The following is a 24,417-nucleotide window of genomic DNA, read 5'->3' as shown; positions in this document are numbered from 1 at the left end:
CTGAGAACTGTTCAGTGGAAGAAGGTCATGTGGTCTGATGAGTCCAGATTTACCCTGTTCCAGAGGGACCCGAGCATCAGGCTACAAAGAGAGGCGGGTGAAGTAATGCACCCATCATGCCTAGTACCTACTGTACAAGCCTGAGGGAGCAGTGTTATGATCTGGGGTTGCTGCAGTTGGTCTGGTCTAGGTTCAGCGACGTTATGTGTCCAAAGAATGAGGTCAGCTCACTACCTGAATACACTAAACGAACAGGTTATTCCATCAAGGGATTTTGTTCTTACATGATGTCAGGGGCATATTCAAAGATGACAATGCCAGGATTCCTCTGGCTCAAATTATGAAAGAGGGAGCATGACACATCATTTTCACACATGGGTTGTCCATCAGAGAGTCCAGACCTTAACCCCATTGAGAATCTTTGGGATGTGCTGGAGAAAGCTTTGAGCAACGGTCCGACTCTCCCATCATCAATAAAGAGATGCAACTCTGGACGGAAATAAATGTTGACACATTGCAGAAGCTTATTGAAACATGCCACTATGATTGCGTGCCAAAGCTAAAGGTGGTCCAACGAAATATTATTTTATATTATTTCAATATAACATATTTTTATGTTATATCATGTGCATAAGTAACTTATATCTTACTTCATACGATGATAATAGACTATTTAAATTTTAGCAAATTGACGTGTAGTAAACTGACGCCGTTGCTCAGGGAACGTAATCCTTACGTCATCGCGTTTGTGCGTCCAACTCTTTCCGGTTCGGAAAGCAGCCATCTTGTTTCCCCTTGCAAGCTAAATAAAATAAATAATACGCTGAGCCGGACTTCACTCGAACCCGTAAAACAAAGTGAGTAAGAAACGAAAATTCTTTTGCGTGTAGAACGTTTACGAGAAATGTACCCGTGTTGGGTGGAAGTAGGGGCAATTACTTCGCTTCTTTTCATTTGCTGTTCTTGACCAATAGACGATTGTTTTGAAAGATAAACACAGGCGCCATTTCCCTCCCCGCTCTCTGAGCCGCTTATTGGTGGCCCGCTGAAGGGATCACGGACGGTCAGGAAACTGAGGCTTTGTGTCCACCATGTTGGCTCCGGTCTGTGCGATTGTGAGATGGCCTGGCCATTTCTATTGGACCCCGAATGGCGCTAGTTGCAGAACGAACTTAGCCCTAAAAACCTTGATTGGTGGAATCTAGTCCGAGGTTTGATTGGTCTGAAGGACAGATCCAAACGTTGTCTTTATTGGTTAGACTGCGTCTTCCTAGCTTTGGAAAGCTTTACAAACTTTCATCTGATGGCAGGACTCGTTGTCTAGTGGTGATTAAAATAACACACACTGCAGACGGTCTCGGGTGCTGTACAACACACACCATTGTGCACCTCCAACAAGCTAACATTAACTTCACTAACGTTAGCACGAAGTCACGGTCAACTGTCACTAACATTAGCTCCTAGTGCTAAATGTGTTCGTTTAAGGTTGCAGTATTTGGTCATCGATGCGTTATAGTTTCGTACTATATTGCATTTTAACACTACAACCGTTTATTTTAGTGACCTTAGTGTCGTCAGTAGGTAAATGCTACCTTGAGATGTAGCATGGATTTCAGTGTGTCCTGCTAGCCACTTCGGCATATAATGTACCGACCTAGTTGAAGCACGACATCGTACACAAGGGCTAAGGCACAAAGTGACCATATGCTGAGTAAATGTGTTGTGCTTATTGCCGTGTTTTTGTTTTAAAGCTCAGTCCAGTGTTAGGAACACTCCTGTTCGTGATAAAACGTAATGTGTCTATCTTATAAAGTATAAATAATGATATTAACTGCCTCAATCTCAAGACAGAACAAAGTCACCCATCACTAACTTGCAATTGTGCATTAGTTGTTTTTTTGATAAATAATACGAAAATACATGCTTTTGGCCTGTCAGAAATGTTTCTTTCACCTCCAAGATGTATAGAAAACAACACGATATATATCTGCTCTGTACTCTAGGTGAAATTGAAAGCTCCTTTAACATTTCCTATTCGTTGTTAGTTAAAACAAATGGGGTGTACAGTTTGCAGTCTTTTATACAGCTCAAATAACTCTTAAGGTAGAAGTATGCAAATGTTTAGTTCTTACCTAACTGTTTAATCTAGAAGTTATAGTTAAAGTGACTCTGAATGTGCTTGAAACTCAGTGCAGTTCGGTTAGCTAACCATTTATTTTCGCAGGTGTGCATGTATTTTTGCCTGTTTGTGAGTGAATGCATGGCTTGGCCTGGCTTCCCTGAGGGTGCTGTGGGTTTATGTTTATCTCTAAACAGTGTCAGTGGGATCAAACCTCCCAACTATGTACAGCACAGGTCATGGGAAGGTCTCATTTGCACATGACCTTGCCAGGTGTGAGGCATTTTGGGTTGTCAGAGTACAGTGGAAACTGCTCTGGCGTGGTAGCCATGCTGGAGAGATTAATCTTTGTGCAATACCACTCTATTCATTAACTGGCTTGCTGTAGTACCTGTTCAAGTCCCCATGCTCCTTGCTAAAATAGAAAAGAGAACATTTAGCTTTGTTTCTCTTGAGTCTCTATCTTGTTCTCTCGCCCTCTCTCCACTTGTTCTACCCCTCCCATCCTGGAACAACTCTCCTCTCTGTCCTTCTCCATCCTTCCGGTTCCCCTCCCCCTCTAGATTTTTCATTGATGGGGCAGATTTGCTCTCTTTCTCTGTCTCTTAAGCTTGTTGTGTTTCTCATCATATAGCCAGGTTTTGCAGCAATGTACAGATTTCAGGACAAGTGCTGCTCATTATTAACAGGCAGAAGCTACTCAAGCCTAAATGTTATTATCCTATCTTTAGTGTCTGCAACTTCTTTACACAGTATTGGTGTCCGTAATGTTGAATTACTAATGCAGTAGGTGCATTAAACATAGTGAGTGTTGCACATGAGCAGCAGTGTCCTGTTTTTCTGTTCCAAGGTAAAGATTTCTGTGTAGATAGTATACACATTAAATTAGTGTTGCGTTAACAAGAAGGGCATTGTATGACATTGCTGACGTGTTTTTTGATGACGTTTTAATTATTGAAGTTGCTGTGAGCATGGTTTTTTGGTTTAAGACAACAATGTCTTTGTTTGTAGACTTTCCCCCATATCTGTTAAGCCTTGTTTATCCACAAATAGGATGAGAATCAAATGCACTTTTTCCCCTGTTTTGTGCCTCCTCACTAGTCTGCTGTTTTTTTTTTTTTTTTTTTTTTTTTTAAATGCAAAGGCTCTGTGTTTTGCACTAATTAGTTTTTGTGTAAATTTGATTGACACTAATTTCTGGGTTCCACTTGATTAATGCTTTGGTTGCATAACTAAATGTTTTCATGTATTTGTCGAATAAAGTCTAATTCAAATAATTCATATTCAAAGTGAATAATAAGTGATCATGTGAGTAGACAGTTTTGTTCCTCTGTTAGCATAATATTAACAGTACGAAAAATCTCTTTATAACAAGTACACTGGTTAGAGGCTAGATGCTTCTGGTGTGTACCTGTGACTGTGCAAGGATGAATGAGAAGGCAAGGACAAAATATGTATGTGTGTGGATGTGCATGTATGCTTTTGCACACATATGAGACAGTGAGTCTAGTATGCTTTTGTATTTAAGATCATGTGGATGCAACATGCGGCATCCATTCTGGCACTTCTTTTAGCCAATTAGAGCTGGCGTGGCTGCTTGCATCACTGCACTGCCAGCCTGTAGTGACAGAGAGAAGGCGGGGCAGAGGGAGACATTTAGTTTGACATTGTAAATAAGCAGAGAGCAGTTGTCAGAGTGCAGCCTGTGGAACCTTTCTCATTCGTCCAGCAGCAGGAGAGGCAGGGACCGCCTGAGGACAAACAATGCCGAGGCAAGCTACCATGACGACACACTCGCACACACTCCACGAAGATCTTTCCACAACTTTATCTGCTGTTTTCTCCTATTCTCCTCTCTAGTCTCTCTTCCTCTTTTCTTTCCCCTGACCCCTATCCGGCAGCTCAAGGTAACTTAGAGCAGGAAGTTGGCTGTCGCTAAAAGGGGGTTGGGCAGAGGAAAGGGGAGGAGCAGGAGATGTGTCACAGCTGATTGGTGTGCGCAGCATCCAGTGGCATAGGAGGACCCTTTCTTTTCATTGGTTGCAAGTGTTAGAGTGAGGTGGGAGCTGGGTGTAAGGCGGAGTTTAAGTATCATGTAGCATGCTAGATTGATTACTCTTGAATGTTAAAGGGGAAGGAGGCTAGAGATTTTTGTCTGTGAGTCGGGAGTGCCGCTGTTTGCCTGCTGTTGCCTGCTGCTGTGCTGCTTTTCTCTTCCCTCACCCTCTTCTCTCCACCAGGCCAGGGGTCAGCTTAAAGACAAACGCAAGGGTCACTGGCTAGAGAGAGGGAGAAAGGTTAGAGGGCGAAAAGGAGAGAGAAAGTGAGAAGGTCGAGGAGTTGAGGGGACTTGGTCAGAAGAGAAACACGAGAGACTGGGCTATTTAGTCAGGAGGTGGACGCTGGGGGGCTGCTGAAGGAGACGGGGCAATGTGTAAAAGGAGTTTGGGAGAGAGAAGGGGGGAGGGGTAGAAGAAGGGGGGCTTGCTCTGTGTGTCCGGGCTAAGAGCCTTTTTAAAGCTGTCCAGTGGAGCCAGAGTGCCTTTTGTCTATTGATATGATCAGGGGACTGGAGGAAGTGAAGGAGCTTGAGAGTTTTTCTGTCAACCTCTGTGCCTCTTCCTCCTGCTGCTGCTGCTGCTGCTCTCAAGGAGACTTGAGCAGGGCTATCTGTTTCCCTCTGCTCTGCTCCAACAGGGCAGACTGTTCACCATGAAGGGCACAGAGGTAAGTCTGAATGCTGAAAACACACATAGAGAGAAGACTTGTCAAGGTGGTTATGCTTTGAGTTTCTAAATAAATTGTTCTCTCTGTGCCTTTCTGATCTCTCTTTCTCCATCACGCTGTGCAGTGATGAGACAGTGTCTGTCCTTTACGGCCATCCTCAGTCCCCCTCCCTTTCCTGTCCTGTAGTACTCTCCTTGGAAGATTGGAGTTGAGTGTTTCGTGTGTGTCTATCCTTCCTCCATGTCCTTCAAGTGTCACTTCATTAGAGTACTGATGATTTTTGCAGAATTCACTGTGTTTAAAAAGTAAAATACATTTTCATCCCCACAGTTACAATGTAGACTGAAGTCTGTCTTGTTGGTCGCTTGTATTTTTAAGTTTGGATCAACACATAGAGACACACTGCTATCAGGTGTATGGAAGTGCATAACTGCTAGACTCTGTGATCAGAAGCACTATTTTCGGTGATGTTGCTCTTCTAGAGGCCTGTGGCTGCAGTGTCTCATGGTGCAGGTCCGGACCCGGCTTTCTCCTCAACGTCCTTGTTTAGATGTTAACGCCAGACAGTGACGCAGAGCAACAGAGATGGCATCCATATTGAAAGGAGATCTAGTGTATATTGAGACCTCGGAAAGGAAATCTTTCAGTGTTGTTGTTACTCTTGGTGTCAGGGGTCCCCAGGGGTGGAGGTGCAGCTGGTTGCAGTGACCTCTGGACCCCCAAGCCCCCACCCTGACAGTGCCAGACGCCCAGATGGGACAGACTGTCAGCCTGTCAGCTTCAGGGGCAGAGGAGGCTAATAGTTTGATCTGATCTCTTCTGATGGAATCTTTGGAGGGCGCCTCTTCTCTCACTTGCTTCTAACTCCCTTTCTCTCACCTCTCTTGCTCCATAATTGAAAGTTTCCATTGGTGCTTTTGACAAAACAAAGTCCCGTTGGGGAAAAAGGGAGAGCAAGAGATTGAGAGAGGGAGACTAAAAATAACTTTTAAGTTGAAGCCCTTGCTGCCAAATCCCAGGGTTGGCTGCTGTCTGCATGAGATTTGAATATCATTTGTGCCCTATGCTATACCATGGGCTCACTGGGCATACAAAAAGTAAGTCAAACACATTTAATGTAGCTAGGCCTTTAATCTTATCACTAAGGTGACCACTACTGCTGTGCGTTCACTCTTTTGCCCTTGTGTTTTTACATGTGTACACTGTCACTAAAGACAGTGTGGGCAGCAAGGGGGGAGTCAGCTGTGTTCCAGTGTGTAATATGCAGGTAGCTTTAGCCCTGCCTACTTTGACGCCAGAGACTGTGCCCAGCATTGGATGAAGGTCACAGGAATGTGAGATTGGCTCCTGCAGTCTCTCTGTCAGCGATGAGAAGGAGACATGTAGAGGGGGATGAGAGGACACAGAGGAAGCGAAACTCAAAGGAGGATACATGACACAGCTAGTATGTACAGTATTTTATTAAGTGTAGAAAGTACACAGGTCGAATCACTGGGGTCACTTAAGTGCTGCAGTGAAAGTTGAAAAACCTGTCTTTTTCTATTTTTCCTTGTCCCTCCCCTTGTCTTTTTCATCTCTCTCACTCACCCTCCTCCCTCTCTGGTTTCTCTCTCTCGTCTATTAAATGACCTTGGGAGATCAGTGACTAGCACTTCCTGGAGTTGGCTTGAAGCAGAACCAAGGGCAAAGTTTGCAGTGCTGTTTGGTTGACTGGTTCGGTCCACCATGCCAAAGGGATGTTGCACTGTAGGTCACAGTGAGCATAGCCGCCATTATAACCCTATCTGTTTTTTTTTTATATTTTTTTTATTGCAAAACATTTGCACCAACATCCATGAAAATGTTTAAAACATGTGGGTCTCAGTAGTTAATCTGTAATTTCTGGCTGGGAACTTTTTTGTTTTGCTTAAGTAGATCATTTACCCTGTATGCCGTAACTATGCCAGTCTGCATGTTATTTGTGATTGGTTTCATCAAGGTGAAGGCTTTAATAGTTTAGGATTTGTGGATACTCCCCTTACGATTTATGACCATCATTTAAAATGAATTTGTGAGTTTGTCAGTTTGATTTTTTTATTACCTAGGCTACCTAACTCCTTCCATCTGATTGGGTACAGTAAATAATTATTAAACTGTCCTATTTAATGTCTTTGGGTCCAATTACATATCCTTGTTTATGGTAATTTATGTTGTATTGTTTCTTTTTTTTTCTTTGCTCAGGACACCATAGAAAACCCTGCAGATATGAACCTTTCGTAACCTTGCAGCAGAACCGACCATTCTGCATCATTGACAGTTCCACAGAGTAGCATGTGGAAAACTGACCTCTTGCTAAAGACATGTCAGTGTAGCAAGAGCCATAGTTTGTACGGTATAATTCAGAAAAAAGTCTTTCAGTTGATTTCATAATTTATAGTGAAACAAAGTGGTAACCAGTCTATGTGGGTAAATGTTTGCTCTTTATACAGCCTGAAGTTTGTAACCATGAAGAGAAATAGTGTAGGTTACTTTAAGGTCATTGAGTGTAGGAAAGAAATAACCCAATTCTCTTTCATTTCCTCTTGTCTGCCCTCCCTCTGTGATTTGTCAGGTATGAGGTTATTTACACACTGTAAAAACTAAAGTAGTGGTCTGGATTGTGACTAGAGGTACCGTTTATGTTTTATTATTTGAATGATTAACCATGTCAGTGCAGCTACTCACTTTTTCCACTCTTAAATGAATACATTAATCAAATCAACAAGACACATTAACTGTACCTCTGTGATTAAGGATTCAAAATTCAAATTTATTGCAAATTATAACACATGCCATACATTTACACATTCATTTGTTATAGCAAATGCCTCTTCATATATGTATAAGGTGACTTCTCACAGTGCAAATCAGCTTCAGTGTGAAGTCCTGCTTTAGGGAAAGGTTTGGGATGAGATTGCACAGTGTCAATGTGATTCTCAATTGCCTCAGGGAAAACCTCAATCTTTTGTCTCAAATAGGCCTCCAGGTTGTCCCAAAATGTCTTGGCTCATTACCTATTAACTGCACTCAGCAAAATTAAGCTCTGCACAGCTGTCAGGTCATAACAAGTGCAATTAACTGCAAAACCTTTGACCCTAACCAATTAATTTATATCTGAAATCTATTCTACATTATGCCTATGTGCAAAGTTTTAGTCTGAATTCTGCCCCTTGCCCTTTCCTAATCTGAAAAAGCAACTCAATACATATACAACTAAGGGATGCTTTTTTTTTCTGTCTTCTGCCTTTCTGCTCACATTGACCTAAGGTCCTATCAGGTTTATTTGGACAGGAATTGAAGGCTCATGTAAAAATTGGTGTGATGTCGGATTCGGAGCGAGTTGGCAATGCTGCCGCAAGTGGCTACTCTAATGTGACGTGTCAGTAAGTGAGAGGAGGAGGGAGGGAGGGAAGGACGAGACAGAGGGAACAAGAGAGGAGAGATGCAGGACCGGGGTGGCAGAACAACATTACCGCTGATTCAGCTGCTGCAAGCGGAGCAGCTTTGGCTTGCTCTAAGAAGTTGGAAGAGGGGGGGATCAGGTGAAAGTAAGTTAGACAGAAACAGAAGAAGAAGAGAAACACACTCACGAGTGACAGAGAAAGATGGGAAGTGCTGGAGAAGAGACAGGAAGGGAGACGTAGAACGGCTGAAGGAGGAAGAGCAAGTTGCTGTGTTGGACAATGTCGACAAAGCACAGACATCACATTTGTCCTCAAAGACACACAAACACACGCAGAACAGAGTTTGTAGGAAACCCAACACCCTTATCTCTCAGTCTTGTTGACCTGATGAAGGACAACAGAACCGCAGGGAGATGAGGAGAGGAGAGATTCATAGTGCAGAACAACACAATGTACCCTAATATAGCATACAGTAGCAGCTTGGAACAAAACAGCGGAGATGAACTTGTCAGGTTTATTGCACAGTACAGAATGATGCACTGTATTATGAAGAATAACAAGCTCATGAAATCACTTACTGCTCTGACCAAGTAGTAAAGAGTGGACCAGACTAACAAACTTTTACTAATTCTTTAGTATAGATTTCCATTTAAGAAGAACCTCAAAGCTGACTATTAGATACAGCCTAGAACACAGAAGCAAACAGCACTTCATACTGCAGCTAACTACCAAACATTTTACAACTTTTTTTAATGTTGACCTTTATTAGCTTTTAAGAAATTTCAAAATTGATTTTTCTTTGTGCTGAGGATAGCCCCACACTGTTTGTTTAACTCGACTGGACCCAGACCATAGAAGGTGTTGCACAAAGTCAGCAGAATACATTGTGTTCTCCACTTGTATGTCTAACATCAGCGTTCTCCCACGCAAACTTTCCATTGATGCAAAGCCTTGGGAAATATGGTAATTTTGTTTTACTGTAGGTAGAAGACACCAGCTAGCTGGGGGAACAATGCTCAAGGGCATGTTGATACTTAGCCCTTCTCTCGCACATATGTTCTTTTTCTTTTTTCCCCTCTCGCGCTTCAGCCTGCCTCTAATCTTACTTGCTTTCTCATTTCTTCTTGCATATTGACTTCCCCTCTGCCCCCTTCCCTCCTGCTGCAGTGTATGCTGTGTGTATAGTGCATGACTGTGTATTTAGATTGAAGGTCACAGGGTCGTAGAGAGAGGGGGTTGTGCGATTTAATAACTGCTCTCACTCTCTCTGTTTTGAAAGAAAAGACAGGAGATTCAGAGAAGAGAGACATGGGAGAGAAAGCAGAAGAAGGAGCTGGGGTGGGCTGTGTGTTTTACTTATCTTTTTATCAATTGAATCATTTGCTATTTTAACTCCTCTATCCTCTGCTGTTTCCTCTGGGCCACAGCGTTGTTACCATGGTAATTAGCCTGATGGTTGCCTGTAATACTGTTAAGTGAATTGCCTAATTATTGTTTCTTATCAGGCTACCAGTTGAAGAGAGCCACACAAGCCGGTACTACACATAGATACACAAGGCTGTCTTGTTCAAAATTATCACAAGATCAAGTGCTCAAGATCAATGGGTCTTATTGATTTTATTTTGTTCAGCCTATTTGCGTGGTCATGCTGCTGCAAAGTACACAGATGCCTCCAAAGAACTGTCAGAGGTCAGTTCACCCACCGGGCAAAGCAGGAAAACTACAATTCCCACCAGTCATCCCTGCCCAGTGGAATCCTGGGATTGTTCTAGTGACTGCAGGATTTCAATCAACCTTGAAATGCAACTGGACACGGGAGCGTCAGACAGAGAAGGAGAGACATTGCCAAGGTCAATCACTAGCCTGGCATGCCATAGCTACAAGCGTCCTGATTGATTTATATAAAGCCACCACTACCCACCAATCCCCATCCCCACCCCCCTCGCCATTCTGTCTCATTGATTTAGGCTACTCTCTGTCGAAAAACTGAATTGACAGAACAGGATGCGGCAGTGTTCCTTCTATATTATTTAGTAACTTCCATAGCTCCCCCAGAAGCTGTCTTTCCTGTCCAAAATCAATCCAGGACAGGGTCTGCCTTCTGATTTACTGAATTATCACTATAAAATATTTACAACTGCACTTAACTGGTATGTTTTAAAGACACTGACGTGGACCCAAACTCATAACGATCCCTCACAAAAGGGATGTAACAGAACCTAGAGGGGGAGGTACTGGATGGAGTGTTTGAAAGGCTGTCTTTTTTATTGTAGTAGTCTGTCAGCTGGACCAAAGCTGCAGTCATTCATGCTTGTTGGCCCAGAGTAAGAAAAGAAAGAGAAGATAAAGACACCCCCTCCCTGTTCTTAACACTCTTTCTCTTTGTACTGTCATGTCTTTCTCTCACCCTCTTTCTGTCTTGTTTGACCCATATAGCTAGTTTGCACAGCATTCTGACTGTAGTCCTGTCTGTCTCTTACCTCCCTGTGTTAAAGCCTTTGGCACTCTGTCTTAGTGTTGGATTAATGCTGAACTGGACAAGGTACTCTCTCGAGTAGCTTCACACACTCTTCTTTTCCTCCTAGTGTTTCATTTTCTTCTCCCTTCTGCTAAATCTTTTCACTTGGTTAGAAAGAAAGGAGAGAGTGAAAGAGTGCAATCTAGACACTCCAAGCTCTGCATGCTCAGACAGGCAGGCCAATATTTCCCCCAGCAGATTCCTGGCATGCCATAGTAACCTGCTAGATCCTCTTTCAAACCGTTAGACCCCTTGTAGAATCCCTGACTTTTATGCCATTTTTTTTATTTCATCTTACAACTTTTGGTTAGTTTACGTACATGAAGCTGTGCTCACAGTATGCATCAAAAAAGGTGTAGCACAGTTATTGTCAGAGGTTTTTCTCTATGACACAAATGCACATGCATCCTCGGTGCATGTGGTTAACAGCAGCAGTTGACTTGCACCTAACATGCTGCAAGTCAACTGTGGAGGTGCAGCTATGTGACAAAGTTGAGAGAGCCCTTCATAATCAGGGACTGTGCAACCAGTTTGGTGGTGGGTTTTGGGCAACATCCCACAAGGATAAGAATAGAAACCCGATGGGGCTCTATTTTAGATTTCACTGTATTATAATTATAGGCTGTGATAGGATATGTGGTTCTGACACACAGGAGTAACTCTGGACAGTACAGGCCTGACTTGGACTGATGCAGTAGTCCTTTGTTCTTAGCGAATGACCTGTCCTGAGTGTCTAAAACTTCAAGTCACTTCATGTCTGTTTTTTTTTCTTTCTAATAATTCACCTTTTACTTTGCCCTCTCTCCTCCTCTGTCATTCATCCATGCAGCAGAGTAGAGGATGTCTGCAGATGCTTTTGGAGCCGGTTCGACCGATGCCCAGCAAACCCTGCAGTCCTTCTGGCCTCGTGTCATGGAGGAGATCAGGAACCTGACTGTGGTATGTTCCACCTACCGAAACAGAAAAGACACACATACCAGCAAGATGAACACTGCGATTAAAGCTTCTTAAGTCTCCTGCACTAAAACAAATATACAAAACAAAGGCACACTTTTTGTTCTTTGTCTTCTGACTCAACACCCATCTGTTATTTTCAGAAGGATTTTCGTGTACAGGAGTTGCCTCTGGCTCGAATCAAGAAAATCATGAAGCTGGATGAGGACGTGAAAGTAAGATCAAAAATAACTAACCCAAATAACTAAATATTTGTTTTTAGGGAGTTGTGTGTAGATATGGTAACTACATTGCCACACTGTTGTCTTCATGAAATTAATAGGTCAGACATGACCAACCATATGACACTTGAGAGGAATGTTCTCTTAAAAGTAAAACTGGATTAAAAATGGCAAGAGAAGCAAGCATTGCAGTTTTTTTCTATTGCCTTAAGCCTTAAGAATTATGATCCTTTATGTGGGCTCCTCTAGTGCTCAGACCACTCAGTTTCCATGAATGGGCTGTTATACCACAGCAAAGATTATTTTATTATGGAAACATATTATTAGCTGTTGCACATTCAGCAGTGTCTGTTGATAAGAAAGCCATTATTTATATCAAATAGGTTTCCATGAAAACAAATTAACAGTGTGCATACAGGAATAATCGAGCATCATTAAATAATTACAAAAGGGTTTGCGTAGCAAGTAGCTGGTAATGTCCCTTTTGAGAAAAAATGGGCACTGCAGCCATTAGAGGTAGCTGTTCAATCACTGTTCAGTTACTTCCAATTTTTCCAATTTTGGTCACTTTGAAAAACATGTTCTATATTGCTACAAGATGTAGGTTATGTAAAAGACCATTTAGGTAAAATAAACAAATAAGTAGAATTGTATTGAGCTTGTTTTTACTTGGTGCTTCAAGTACACCTGGATAGTAATACCAGTCTTTCAGATGTGTTCAAGTGGTTGCTGGCTTTTGTGTGATGTGCCTAGCTCAACATTTCAACATTTGTCAGCTGCATCTAGCTAGAGAGTTACACCAGATCAAGACAGAGCCTTCGAACGTGTGTATTGTGTATATGTAGGTGGCTTGTTGGTGTCGTGTCAAGAACACTATCCCCTTAGTTAAGCAGCGGCTTAAAGTGGTAAAGAGATCAGGAGATCATTAACATATCTGGAGACAAGACCCTTCTGTCAGCCCTGACACAGCAGCTTCCAGTGCATACTTGAATGCTCATGTTAGTATTAATACAGTCCTCTACATTTAAGCTTTACATTAATGTGAAGTTGGTCTGAATGCAATTAATATGAAGAAATGAACTAAGTAATTTGCTACCAGAAGCCTGCAGACCAGTGGTGAGTTGTTGTTGTTTAGGATTTGAAGATTTTAATGTTACTTAAAAATGTAATTAAAATAATTGTTATCTAAAAATAGCAAAATAGTTTTTAAACAAATTAATGCATTTATTTCTTATTTTATAGCACTTATATCTTGTAGTTGGCGTGTGATTGATGTTTAGCAGTCTGTGGGTGTATTTAACCAAGTGTTACTCCATCACTTCTGTACAGATGATTAGTGCAGAGGCTCCAGTCCTTTTTGCCAAGGCAGCTCAGATCTTCATCACAGAGCTCACCCTCAGAGCATGGATCCACACGGAGGACAACAAGAGACGCACACTACAGGTCAGACACACTCTTGAGTTGTATGAACTCCTCCTTGTATAACATGTTTTACCTTTTTATTCAGTCACACTTCAGTTGAAGAATTCTGTTGACCTATTAATAGGTTTTGACGCTGTTCACAATTCAGCCTTTTCTGTCCTCTTCGTTGGACTTGTCACATCCCTCTACTACAACTCTTTTTCCTTCTGTACCCTTCAGCCATCTTTTTCCTTTTAATGCTTCTCCCACACCTTTGCCTCAGTTGGCTGTTTTTTGGTTTGTTGCTTTCTACTCACTAAGTGCCTTTGCGTGTATGTGTGTGCACGCATGTGTGCATGCAGGGGTCCCATACCAGCAATCCCCTTGAGGTCTCTTCCTCTGTTTAGTTCTTTCTCCCTTCATTGACTTTGAAAGCACAGCCAGACGGGCACCAGTGACCCACTTTTCCCTGTGGTGCCATTTTGCCTGTTCTGCCGTCCCAAAGCTGAATAAGATGGACTCTGGAATAATACGAAGGGAAAAGGAAGCAGGGAATTTGAGAGCACTGATGGTAACAGTTGGGAAAATCAGGCTAGAGCTTGTCTTACCTGGATGTCAAGAGAGGGATCTGTGAAGCAGAACATGAAATCCCTTAAGTCCACTTTATCCATTCACATAGTTCTGAGAGATTAGCAGCCCACGGATATATATATATATATATATATATATATATATATATATATATATATATATATATATATATATATATATATATATATATATATATATATATATATATATATATATATATATATATATATATATATATATATATATATATATATAAATAAGGGTGTGTATATGCGAAAACAGGTAGAAAAAGAAACTGAAAAAAAAGACAATGGTATCACTCTCATCACACTTAAATTAAAATTAGTCTTAAATTAAACGCCTTATTTGGAAGTGTGTTCACTTTGCTGTATCTCAGAATCATTTAGCTTGAAACCTTCTGTTGTCTGGACTCTACACTGTATGCTTTAAATAGAAATTTCATTCACCGTGCAGGTTTTCATGTTACAATTTACACCACAGATGATGTATTAGCTATGTGTTAGTTTTCTCTAAGTCAGAAAAAACCTAGTTCTTTATTTCCACATTTCACACACAGTGCTGTTGTGAAGAGGCCATGCCAATTGGGATGACTGTAGCAACGCTCATCAATAGAACAAGTGTAGATGTGACCTAGTGTTACCAGATATTAATCAACCTACTATAAATAGGCTCTAGTGTGGGGTCACAATAGGGGGTCCTGACAGCCAATATCCTGTGGAAAATTCCACAGAGACAACACACTGCTGTAGACATAGGCTGGTGTGTAGCAGCAGAACGTGTGGTCACAAGAGAAGCAAAATGTCATTCCTGTTCATCATCCCACACATTCAAGTGCATGATTGTGGTTCTAGGGTAGCTGGTTTCATTGTTGATTATTCTGCCAGCATTTTTTTCAATAAATCAATCAATTAATAAATTGTTGTCTAAAAAAGCAGTTTGAAAAGCATCTGTCACTGATTGTCAGAGGCAAAGTTAACTTAATGAGACAGTCCCAAAACCTTTTTCAGTTCAAGTGTAGCCTCCCGTGTTGCCGTTTAAAGAGAGTTAACTTTAGACATTGCAGCTTGTTTGCATATAGATTACTGTATCTGTTGAGTTAGTATAATGTAACTCTGAACCTCATCACTTGACCTACTGTGTCTTTTATTTTTACAGAGGAATGATATTGCCATGGCAATAACGAAGTTCGACCAGTTTGACTTCCTGATTGACATTGTACCCCGGGACGACCTGAAGCCACCTAAACGGCAGGTAGGGAAGCGCACATTTCCGGGATCTTATTACCTGCACCACGATAGGCAAGCCACTGGTGTATCCAAGGTTTTCTTGGAAATAATTTGCTTACACAATAATGTTGGCGTAAGCAAAAGGGCTCAGTGTTTGGGTCATCATCTAAGGTGTTTATTGATTGTTGGCAACCTGGAGGGGCTGTAAACATCCTTGACTGGAAGCTGGGGCTTGGACAGTGAGGGCTTTCAGTCGGATGTTTGCAGCATCTTATTGCCTCTGACGGCCAACAGTAACCTCAACCAATGATACTAGTTGTGTCATTTAGTAGCTAATAGTTACTAGTGTGTGTCTTTGTCTGTGTGTGTATGTGTTAAAAGGCACCATCTAACAGGAAATAAAACAATTAGGATAACAATAGAAAACATCATCTTACATTTAAGATTTGAGAGGGTGAAAGCGTAAACATTTCTTTACCAGATGGAAGAGTGAGGTATTTAAATGTGTTGTCAGGTAGACTGTCTCCAGGCATGTAAACATCCTACACTCTCAGCTGTGTTGTCATGGAGCTGGGAGAGGGGTGTTTACGCTTCTGGTGATGGAGAAACCTCATCAAGATGAAGCCCTGCTCATTAGTCAGCCATGAAACTAATAACACACGTCACTGTTTATTGATAAAATATGTGTGAATTGTTAGAAATGGGTTAATTTCCAGCTAAACATTCATCCTACTGCAATGTGCTGAGTAAACCAAATCCTAAATAACTCTGACACTGCACGCTGTATGTGTGGCTGACCCTGAAAGAGGACGGACAGGGAGAGAGCTTTTTCACACATTGATCAACAGCTGTCATAGCATTACTTTTAACATTGCTATATTACATTAGAGTCAGTGTGCTGTGTCAGTTGCTCCTGACTGTTGACCACATTCAGCCCAGAATGGCTCCAGCAGTCTATGCTATTGACCAGTATGATGCTTGTAATGGATCTTACATCCAGATTACATTACTCCTCCCTAGCCACGTCCCATCAGTTATTTATCAGACCTGCTCTCCTCTACCGTTACACCTGCAAAAATAATTTATGGAGATGTAATGAACTGATAGGCCTCCTTCGATGTTTGTGTTTGCATGTGTGTTTCTCATCCTCAGGAGGAGATGCGTCAGTCAGTTGCTCCTGCCGAGCCAGTGCAGTACTACTTCACCTTGGCCCAGCAGCCCGGAGCTGTTCAGGTGCAGGGAGCACAACAAGGGCAGCAACCTGGCGCACAAACAGCCACAACCATCCAGCCAGGACAGATCATCATTGCACAGCCGCAGCAAGGACAGGTACCACTAACACCTTGTTTGAAGAGCTCTTCACATGCTTTGTCACAAGCACTTCAGAGTATAGATGACACACACAAACAACAACAAAATAAAACCACAGCTAAATATGAGCATGATAGCAGTGTGAATTAAAGACTGCAGTTGAGAGACAGACCTAAAGATATTCTATTTGAGATCGTATGCCTGTGTGCGTGTAACATGGAGGATTTCCCATCCCCTGTAGTGTTAAGTAGCACATCTTCAACTCCACCCAGTCTGCTGAAAAAGGTAACTCTGGTCATCACATCTGGCTTTACTGTCATTAGTTCTATCTCACATTTAGAAGCCAACCAGCAGAAGTAACTAAGCAACAAACGTCAACATACAGCAACATACAATGTGTAACTTGTGTTTGAGTTTCTGAACAGTGCACCTTTTGCCTTTAAGTGAGGTATAGAAGCAGAAAGGGAGAAAATGTGTCATCAACATTAAAATAAAATTCATTCTGAAACACCAGACTTTCACTTTTGCTTATTTCCTGTTCAGCATCCTCACAGTTAGTAGTGTTTTTTGTTATAGCTGCAGAAAAATAAACTGGAAGAAACAAAAACTGGAAATCAATACCTGTTTCTTATTGGAACCAAGTCCTGAGCGCACAGTTACAAAAACACACAGTGTATTGGGGAGAATGCATTTCCTCTTGGAATACAAGTGTTTCCATCCCCCAGTAAGATAACAAACATCCATATTTACATTCAGTTGTCTCTCTTTCCACTTATCTCATTCCTCCTACTTTTCTTTCTCCAGCTTAGTCTCTACATGTTATGCAGTTGTGCTGCTGGGCTACTGTGGTGCTTCATGCTGCTTCAGCAGACTGCCTTTAGCTGAGCTGTCATACTCATTTAGACCTGGCCTGATTCACTAGTGCTGCTTCTGCTGCAGTCCCTGCTGAGAGCAGGGAGGTCACACTGTCACACTCACCTAATGTAGACCTCATTGTAGACTATTTACATGGTACTATTTTAAAAAGGTGGGCCTTGAGGTAATAAGTGAAATGTTTAAATTGTACCTCTCTAAATAGGTATTTGGTTTATGCTTTTGGGACACATCATACATCCCCGCTATCCTTCTTTTCTGTATTAGGACACACAGCAGTCACTGTAGTACCAAATCATTCTTCTCTCAGATCACCATCTTTCTCTGAAGTACTTACGGCATCTCATTTAACTTGAGAAGCTGCTGTAATATTCACTTGCATGTATATGTGTTTTCAAAATCCATCTAAACCAAAGCATCTTTATCATTGTAATTGTCATTTGCTGCTTATATGTCAAGTGTTTGCTGTGTTAACACTTAAGCTTTCTATGCATTCATGCCACAGTCACACATGCTTACACTCACGTGTTCAGTTGTTGCAACTGCTGCTTTCTCATTGTGTGCCTTTTTCTCATTTTCTCATTCTATTCTGTCGCTGTCGGCCATCAGATGCTGCAAGGTGCCACCATGCAGCAGTTGCAGCAAGTGCAAGTGCAATCACAGGGCACACCCATCACGGTAAACACACATGCATTTATATGTTCACTAACTAAGCTTACATACAGGGCATCACGTTTTGCCACAGATTTGCAGACGACTGCTGCCCACAAGCTCTGTCCTGCTCAGATGACTGAGGTCTGTAGGGGTGACTGCAGCTTGAGATTAGGTGGCCTTTGCTGGATAGTGTTACAGGCTGAACAGAAAGAGAAGCCTTGAAACGTGCATGGTCACCTTTTGTCCCTATATCTTTTGTGCTTGCCAGATGATCTTTTAACAGACTTGTAAAACTGAAGTATATATGAGCATCGTGCTGTTTGTTAAAATGTTTCCAGGGAAGTTAGTGTTTGGTTAAATGAAGTCAATCATAAACTGCATTTCCGTACCAGGTTGTTCAACTATTAATGTGTTATGTCTGTCTCTCTCTTGCTTTTTTTCCATTTTTCTTTCTTCTTTGCTCTCTGTCAGAGTGCCCCGGTGGCCATGCAGGTGGGTGAGGGCCAACAGGTACAGATTGTCCAGGCCGCAGCAGCCCAGGGCCAAGCTCAGACAGCTCAAGCCCAGGGCCAGACCATGCAGGTCATGCAGCAGATCATCACCAATACTGGAGAGATCCAGCAAATCCCGGTAATATATGGCATCACTGATCAAAAAAAGCAATTAGGGGAGGGATTGGTGATGGAGTGAAGAAGCTCAATCACTGGATAAAAAGGCCAATGGAAACTTTTAGGTATAAATGGACAAAATGGCTGTAGAAGGTTAATCTATCCCTCACTGTGTAATGGGATTTATCATAAATGAGTTTTAGGACGTTAACAATTCACCAGAGGAGAGTGAATGATTCTCATTGCTGTGAGCAAAATGGCTGTGACCTCTTTGTTCAAATGACCTTTACACTAAACCAAACTTTGTCCCCCCCTTGTGTTGACTGACTGTAGGTGCAACTAAACACAGGCCAGCTACAATACATTCGTCTAGCGCAGCCTGTCTCTGGAGCGCAAGTGGTCCAAGGACAAATTCAGACTCTTGCCAACACCCAGCAGGTAGTAATCATGCTAATAAAATTCAGCATTCAGATAACAAATAATCTGATGTCTAGTCATTTACACTGTTCATTTGTTTTGATTTTCAGATCACGCAGACAGAAGTACAGCAAGGACAGCAGCAATTCAACCAGTTTACTGATGGACAGGTAACAAATGCAATAAATATAGCCAGTGTGTCGAAACTGTAGCAATGACCGGTACATTACATCTACATATTGAATCTTTTATATGTTTCATCACACACAACCAGCTCCTAACCATCTGACATATGCTGCTTGAAGGAAAATACAATTAATGTAACATTTGTTTAACGATACAGGCCTCAACAAAGGTAAATATATAGAGTGCTGACCAAGATAGTCAACAGCAGCAGTGCATTACAGACACAAATCGGTATTAGACAGAAATGTAATTATTAAACCATGAATACAATATCTAACACAACAAGCTAAAATGTGATTTATCTTTCAAATAACCTAAATCACTCCCTGAGCTGTCAAAATTGAAGAATACCATCCTGTTAAAATCCAACTTTATACTTCACACTCTTTGTGTCTCTGTGTTCTTTAGCAGTTGTATCAGATTCAGCAGGTGACGATGCCAGCAGGACAGGAACTGACCCAGCCCATGTTCATTCAGTCCACCAACCAGACAGCTGACGCACAGGTCACACAGGTCAGCACCGACTGAGCCCAACCAACAACCTTTGCTCCACACACACAACACGCATACCAGCCTATGTGATGCCGACAGATGCAACCAGCTTGGACGAAGGAGGCTTGATAACATTGATTTTTAAGTACTGCTCATTCAGAAGAGACACCTGAAATCTTGTAAGACTCATTGTTTGTAATAAATTTAGTACACTGGATCAAAAACCAAAGGGACATTGATGACTCTTTTACAATCACGTTTAATTGTATCCATGCTTAGGTACAGTTTACATTTTTGTACTCTAGTCACACACATTTGTAGAGAAAATTTGCATGTATTGCCACAGTCAGCAGGCTCTCCAGAGGCAAACTCTGTCCTTCAAACATTTAAAACATTATAAAGTGTGTGTCATTGGCACCTTCCTTTCGTTGAGGACGTGTCTGTCTCTGTCTACATGGCCTGCTCTTGGCTTATCTGTGGTTGTAAGAAGTCATGGGATTCCTCACCTCCTGCTTTCCTTCTGGTGACATGAGTCAAACTGTCTCCGTTGTTTACCATGTAATTGTATGAATTGAAGCCATATACCTCAGATATCACTTTTACAGTAACTCAATGTAAGGGAGGTTATAAGGTTCACTGATAATTTCATGTAAATTCTCTGTTGTATTGTTTTTCCACATTGATAATGAAGCATGACTTTGTTGTAAGGGCTTCAAGCTGTATAGGTTAACTATGTGTGGTGTGTTTGTGTTTCAAGCACCCACACCACAGTCTTCACCTGTGTTTCTTTCACTTTGTTTCTGCACCCCTTTGTCTTTAGAGCGGGGAAGCTCTTCTCTGCCTCTATGCAGTTTTACCAGGTGATTGTTGAGTTCTTTGCCCTGGTTTAAGTCTCGTGTACAAACATGGCTCAGTCTGGATCAAAACACCTTTTTATAAAGCTCTTTTTTTCCCTCAATATAACAGTTTTGATTTTGATCTTTCCCATCATTTTGTGTACAGTAATGATTATTATCAGTGTTCTCATTGTTGTTTTTGCATGTAGTTCAAACTGGCAGCATGACATGCACTAGATAGGTACATTTTATTTTTGATGTTCTTTTTTTGTAAACAGACTTCACTTTTTGTGACAAAAAAAAATAATAAAAAAACGTAAGAGTCCTGTTTTTATAGTAATTTGTTAGTGGTGTTGTGGCGGCAAGCACTGATGTTTGTTTTCTATTTTTAGGTGTTTTATTTTAAATGTGTGTTTATAAATATATGTAATATATACTGCTGCTCTACCAGCTGGGCTAAGTACATTGCTATTGTGTGCACCAAGACATAGGACCTGCACCAACCAGTCACCCTACTACTGACTGTCCAGGTAGACACATCTCATCACCAGAGCCCAACTTTGACATTATCGAATTTCTGGCAAAACATATCTAATAATAATAGGTATAAAATAGAATCAATATTAAGATGTATTTTAAATATTGGAGGTTTTGGTCATTGTGTGAAGCTTGTGTTGATTTTCCAAATGGCCACAGGGGGGCAGCACTTGGTTAAAAACTTTAAAGCCGCTGATAGACTGTGTTAGTGCACCTGATTTATTACCAAACACAGGTGTGCAGTTTTTCAGCAGGGGCATTGTTTAAGGAGCACAGACATATCCATAGTGCACAGAAGCAATCTGGCCAAGAAATGCAGTCAATATCCACCCACTTTGCACCCGAACAAGACTACGTAAACACCACTAATCTTATTTCTGCTGCTCTCCTTGAGTGCTGGAAAAGGTTCATGTGCCACAAAGGGCAAGTAGTTAACAATAGAGTCACGAGTTATTTGGCTGGAGACTGCTCAGCTCCTACGAGATCAGACTGCATTCCTTATCCAACCTAAATCTTAAAAGGAAGAGAAGTAATTATGGTGCAACAGAAAATCAGAAAGGCCAATAGAAGCATGGTACTCGCCATATTTTACTCTACCCTAAGTAGAAGGTCACATCAGCGTTGGAAAAGTTCAAAAGTTGCAAGTATAACTTTGAAGTTCCTTTTCCCACCCAGCACCCAATTGTCTGATTAAGCAACGGTAGTCAGAGCCACAAGTAAACATTACTCAAACTGGAGGGCTGTTTCTTAATCGACTTAATCACCGAACAATAACTGCATTAATGTGTGCAGACTCATGCTCAGCTCTGTCTAATAAGAGGACCGAGGATTGTGAGAATGTTTGAGCTTAAGTCGAGCGTGAAAAGGATTGTCTGATGGTATTTTTCTTGGCCGGCTCATCTGGTCAGATCAAGGCAACCTTGGCCAGATGAATTGAGGTTGACTGCCTGGGCTGTGGCCTGAGCCGTGTGATTGGGCCACAACACCAGTTGGTCTCACCAAGTCTGTGGCAAACCCATAAAAGGAATGGACGCTGGCTTAGATGGGGCTTGTGTTTGATCCTCTTTTCTCTCTTTCTGGGGTGTCAGGAGCGTTTCTTTTAATCACCATCAAACCATAATGCAAGCTTTTCCCATGTTCTGGCATGTCAGTGTTGTGTAAGAATAACGTGACAGTTCTCTTATCACTTACTTTCATTACAAGAAGCTTAGGGTCCATGGTCAGTAACAGTTCTGTTTTTCCCTGCATTGAAAATCATTACATCAAAGTATAAACCTAAGATATTGTTTGTAAGAGTAATGAATAGTTTTCTTTCAAAGGGACAGAAGTCCAATTGGTATGTTGGACAAACACCTGGCACAGCTCGTCATCTGGCTAGTATCACCTCTGTGGTGCAGCATGGTGGAGGCAGCATCATGCTGTGAGGTGTTTATTATCAGCAGGGGCATGGAGACTGGCCCAGAGATGAGGGCAGGGTGAATGCACACACATACAGTGAAGTAAAGCTCCTTCAGAGTGCGCAGGACTCTGGGATGAGGATACAGTCAAGAAACTCAGGAGTGTCTCCTTTCAAAAGAATCATCAATCTGACCGTTAATGCTCGATGGACTGGTTTAAGCTGTAAGGAATTCTATATGTTTTACAACCAGCCATGTTAAACACTTTTCAATATTGCTGCTTGTGTATTGACTCAGTGTTTTTAAAGACGTAGGTCAGGGGTGTTTCTGCCTGGTGAGAGTGAGGCAGTCGCTGTTTGTAAAATGCTGCACAATGACTGAATGTGCTCAGTCATGTCGGTAAAAAAACACCTAGAGCAAGCTACAAAGGATCTATTGACTGCTCATGAATAAGCCACTGAGAAAGGTCTCCACTCAGACTACTGTAATTTCCCGACCCATTCACTGGATGTTGTGGTTGACACTTGTACAAATACATGTTGTTGAGTGGCACATGGTCAGATCCACACAGGAAAACTGCCTCTCATTGGCTGACATTTCACAGCGTCTATTTGAAAGTTGCAGTGCGTTGCTCAGTGGGGGTTCCTGCTGCAAACGCGGCACTGTTTGACACGATGTCATTCGTTTCGCCGAAGACTTTAACCAGACTTTATCACAACATTAAACCAACACACTACATCAACAGTGTCTTCTGTCTTCGTCCCCCTGAAGTTTTCCATTAGGAAAAGTCAAGTGTTAAAAGGAGGGAAACAGATAAAAAGCAGAGGAGAGATGAAATAAAGGCAAACAAAAGTGTGGTCTGGGAAAACCATTAAGGAGAGCAAGTAAACATCCAACTATACAGCAGAAATAAAAGGCCGTGGGGGGCGGGGGGGGGATCAGACAGGGCGAGTTAGCACTGTACTACTGTATGTGCACGGCACAATTGCTGATGTGAGTATTTTTAAGTTCCCACAGATTCCCTGAGTGGCTGTCGACTCCCGGAACTCAGCAGCCTCGGAGAGGCGTAAGTGAAAAGTGTAGTGGAAAAACAACAAAGAGAGACGAGCTGGGCTTGAACACCGGGTCCTAGAGTCTGCTCTGGGTCATCCCCAACTTTACTGTAATTCCAGCCACCAAATGTGTTTACATGTGGGCACTTTCTTATGTCGTGGTCGTGCACATTTGTGCATTGATCTATTCGTTCCACATTTTACAGTCTGACCTTCCTCAGCTGTTGTGTGTTGTCATGGGCCACGCTGAATACTCTGACCAGCTCTGAGTGCGGATTACTGGATGAAAGTAACACTGGAGCAGGCCTAGTACTGTTTTAGAAAGAGGGCGTGCATGGCTTTGCCTCTGTAAAACTTTGATGTAAATCCCTGAGGGTATGAGCAGGGCTGGCCTACCCGTTGACACCTTCTTTCTCTGTTGCTGCCTGGCCTGGTTTTAGCTGCTGAAAGATGGAGAGGAGGAGAGAAACTGGAAGAGGAATAGAAGCCAGGCTAACAGAGACAGGCTTGAACTGGGAGGACCCCAGTACAGGATCCACAGAACTCTACTGTTTGATGGTCTCTTCACTTAGTGAACTGTTACTTTTACTTAGGCCCAGTCCTTACTGACATGCTGAAGCTCAAACTGAGCATCAAAACAGGAAACAAAGGTGATTCAAGTCACTGAAAAAAGCCGAAATCATCCAATAAGCTCCAAGCAATGTTTCTCCATTGACCATAATTCCAAATATAAAGCAATTTTATTACAGAGTTAATTTTTTAAACACAGGTAAAACAAGCCGTTAGCAACATGAGAAGGTAAGTGAAGTGACGCTAGATGTCGGACCACTTTGTCCACACCTCTGTGAAAGAAA

The 24,417-nt window shown here is 42.0% G+C and overlaps 1 protein-coding gene across 10 annotated transcripts; it reads left to right on the top strand.

The window, feature by feature from the left end:
• The first annotated feature begins 760 nt into the window (after positions 1 to 760).
• nfyc (nuclear transcription factor Y, gamma) lies at positions 761 to 20,915 on the top strand. Of its 10 annotated transcripts, none has more exons than XM_026350189.2 (12): positions 4,861 to 6,290; positions 6,489 to 6,592; positions 11,616 to 11,725; positions 11,884 to 11,955; positions 13,291 to 13,404; positions 15,130 to 15,225; positions 16,353 to 16,529; positions 17,994 to 18,062; positions 18,510 to 18,668; positions 18,980 to 19,084; positions 19,174 to 19,233; positions 19,658 to 20,915. In XM_026350189.2, the coding sequence occupies exons 3-12, from the start codon at positions 11,627 to 11,629 to the stop codon at positions 19,775 to 19,777; spliced, it is 1,071 nt and encodes a 356-aa protein (XP_026205974.1). In that variant the 5' UTR covers positions 4,861 to 6,290; positions 6,489 to 6,592; positions 11,616 to 11,626; the 3' UTR covers positions 19,778 to 20,915. The 10 variants fall into 10 exon arrangements, with proteins under 10 accessions (XP_026205969.1, XP_026205970.1, XP_026205971.1 ...); XM_026350187.2 differs by lacking the exons at positions 4,861 to 6,290; positions 6,489 to 6,592 and adding exons at positions 6,625 to 9,803; positions 9,899 to 10,118; XM_026350184.2 differs by lacking the exons at positions 4,861 to 6,290; positions 6,489 to 6,592 and adding an exon at positions 761 to 857.
• The last annotated feature ends 3,502 nt before the right edge of the window (positions 20,916 to 24,417 follow it).

This window comes from Anabas testudineus, chromosome 11 (genome assembly GCF_900324465.2).
Source record: "Anabas testudineus chromosome 11, fAnaTes1.2, whole genome shotgun sequence".
Taxonomy (NCBI): Eukaryota; Metazoa; Chordata; class Actinopteri; order Anabantiformes; family Anabantidae; genus Anabas; species Anabas testudineus.
Note: the sequence above shows the minus strand (reverse complement) of the source record. Positions and strands in the feature narration are given on the sequence as shown.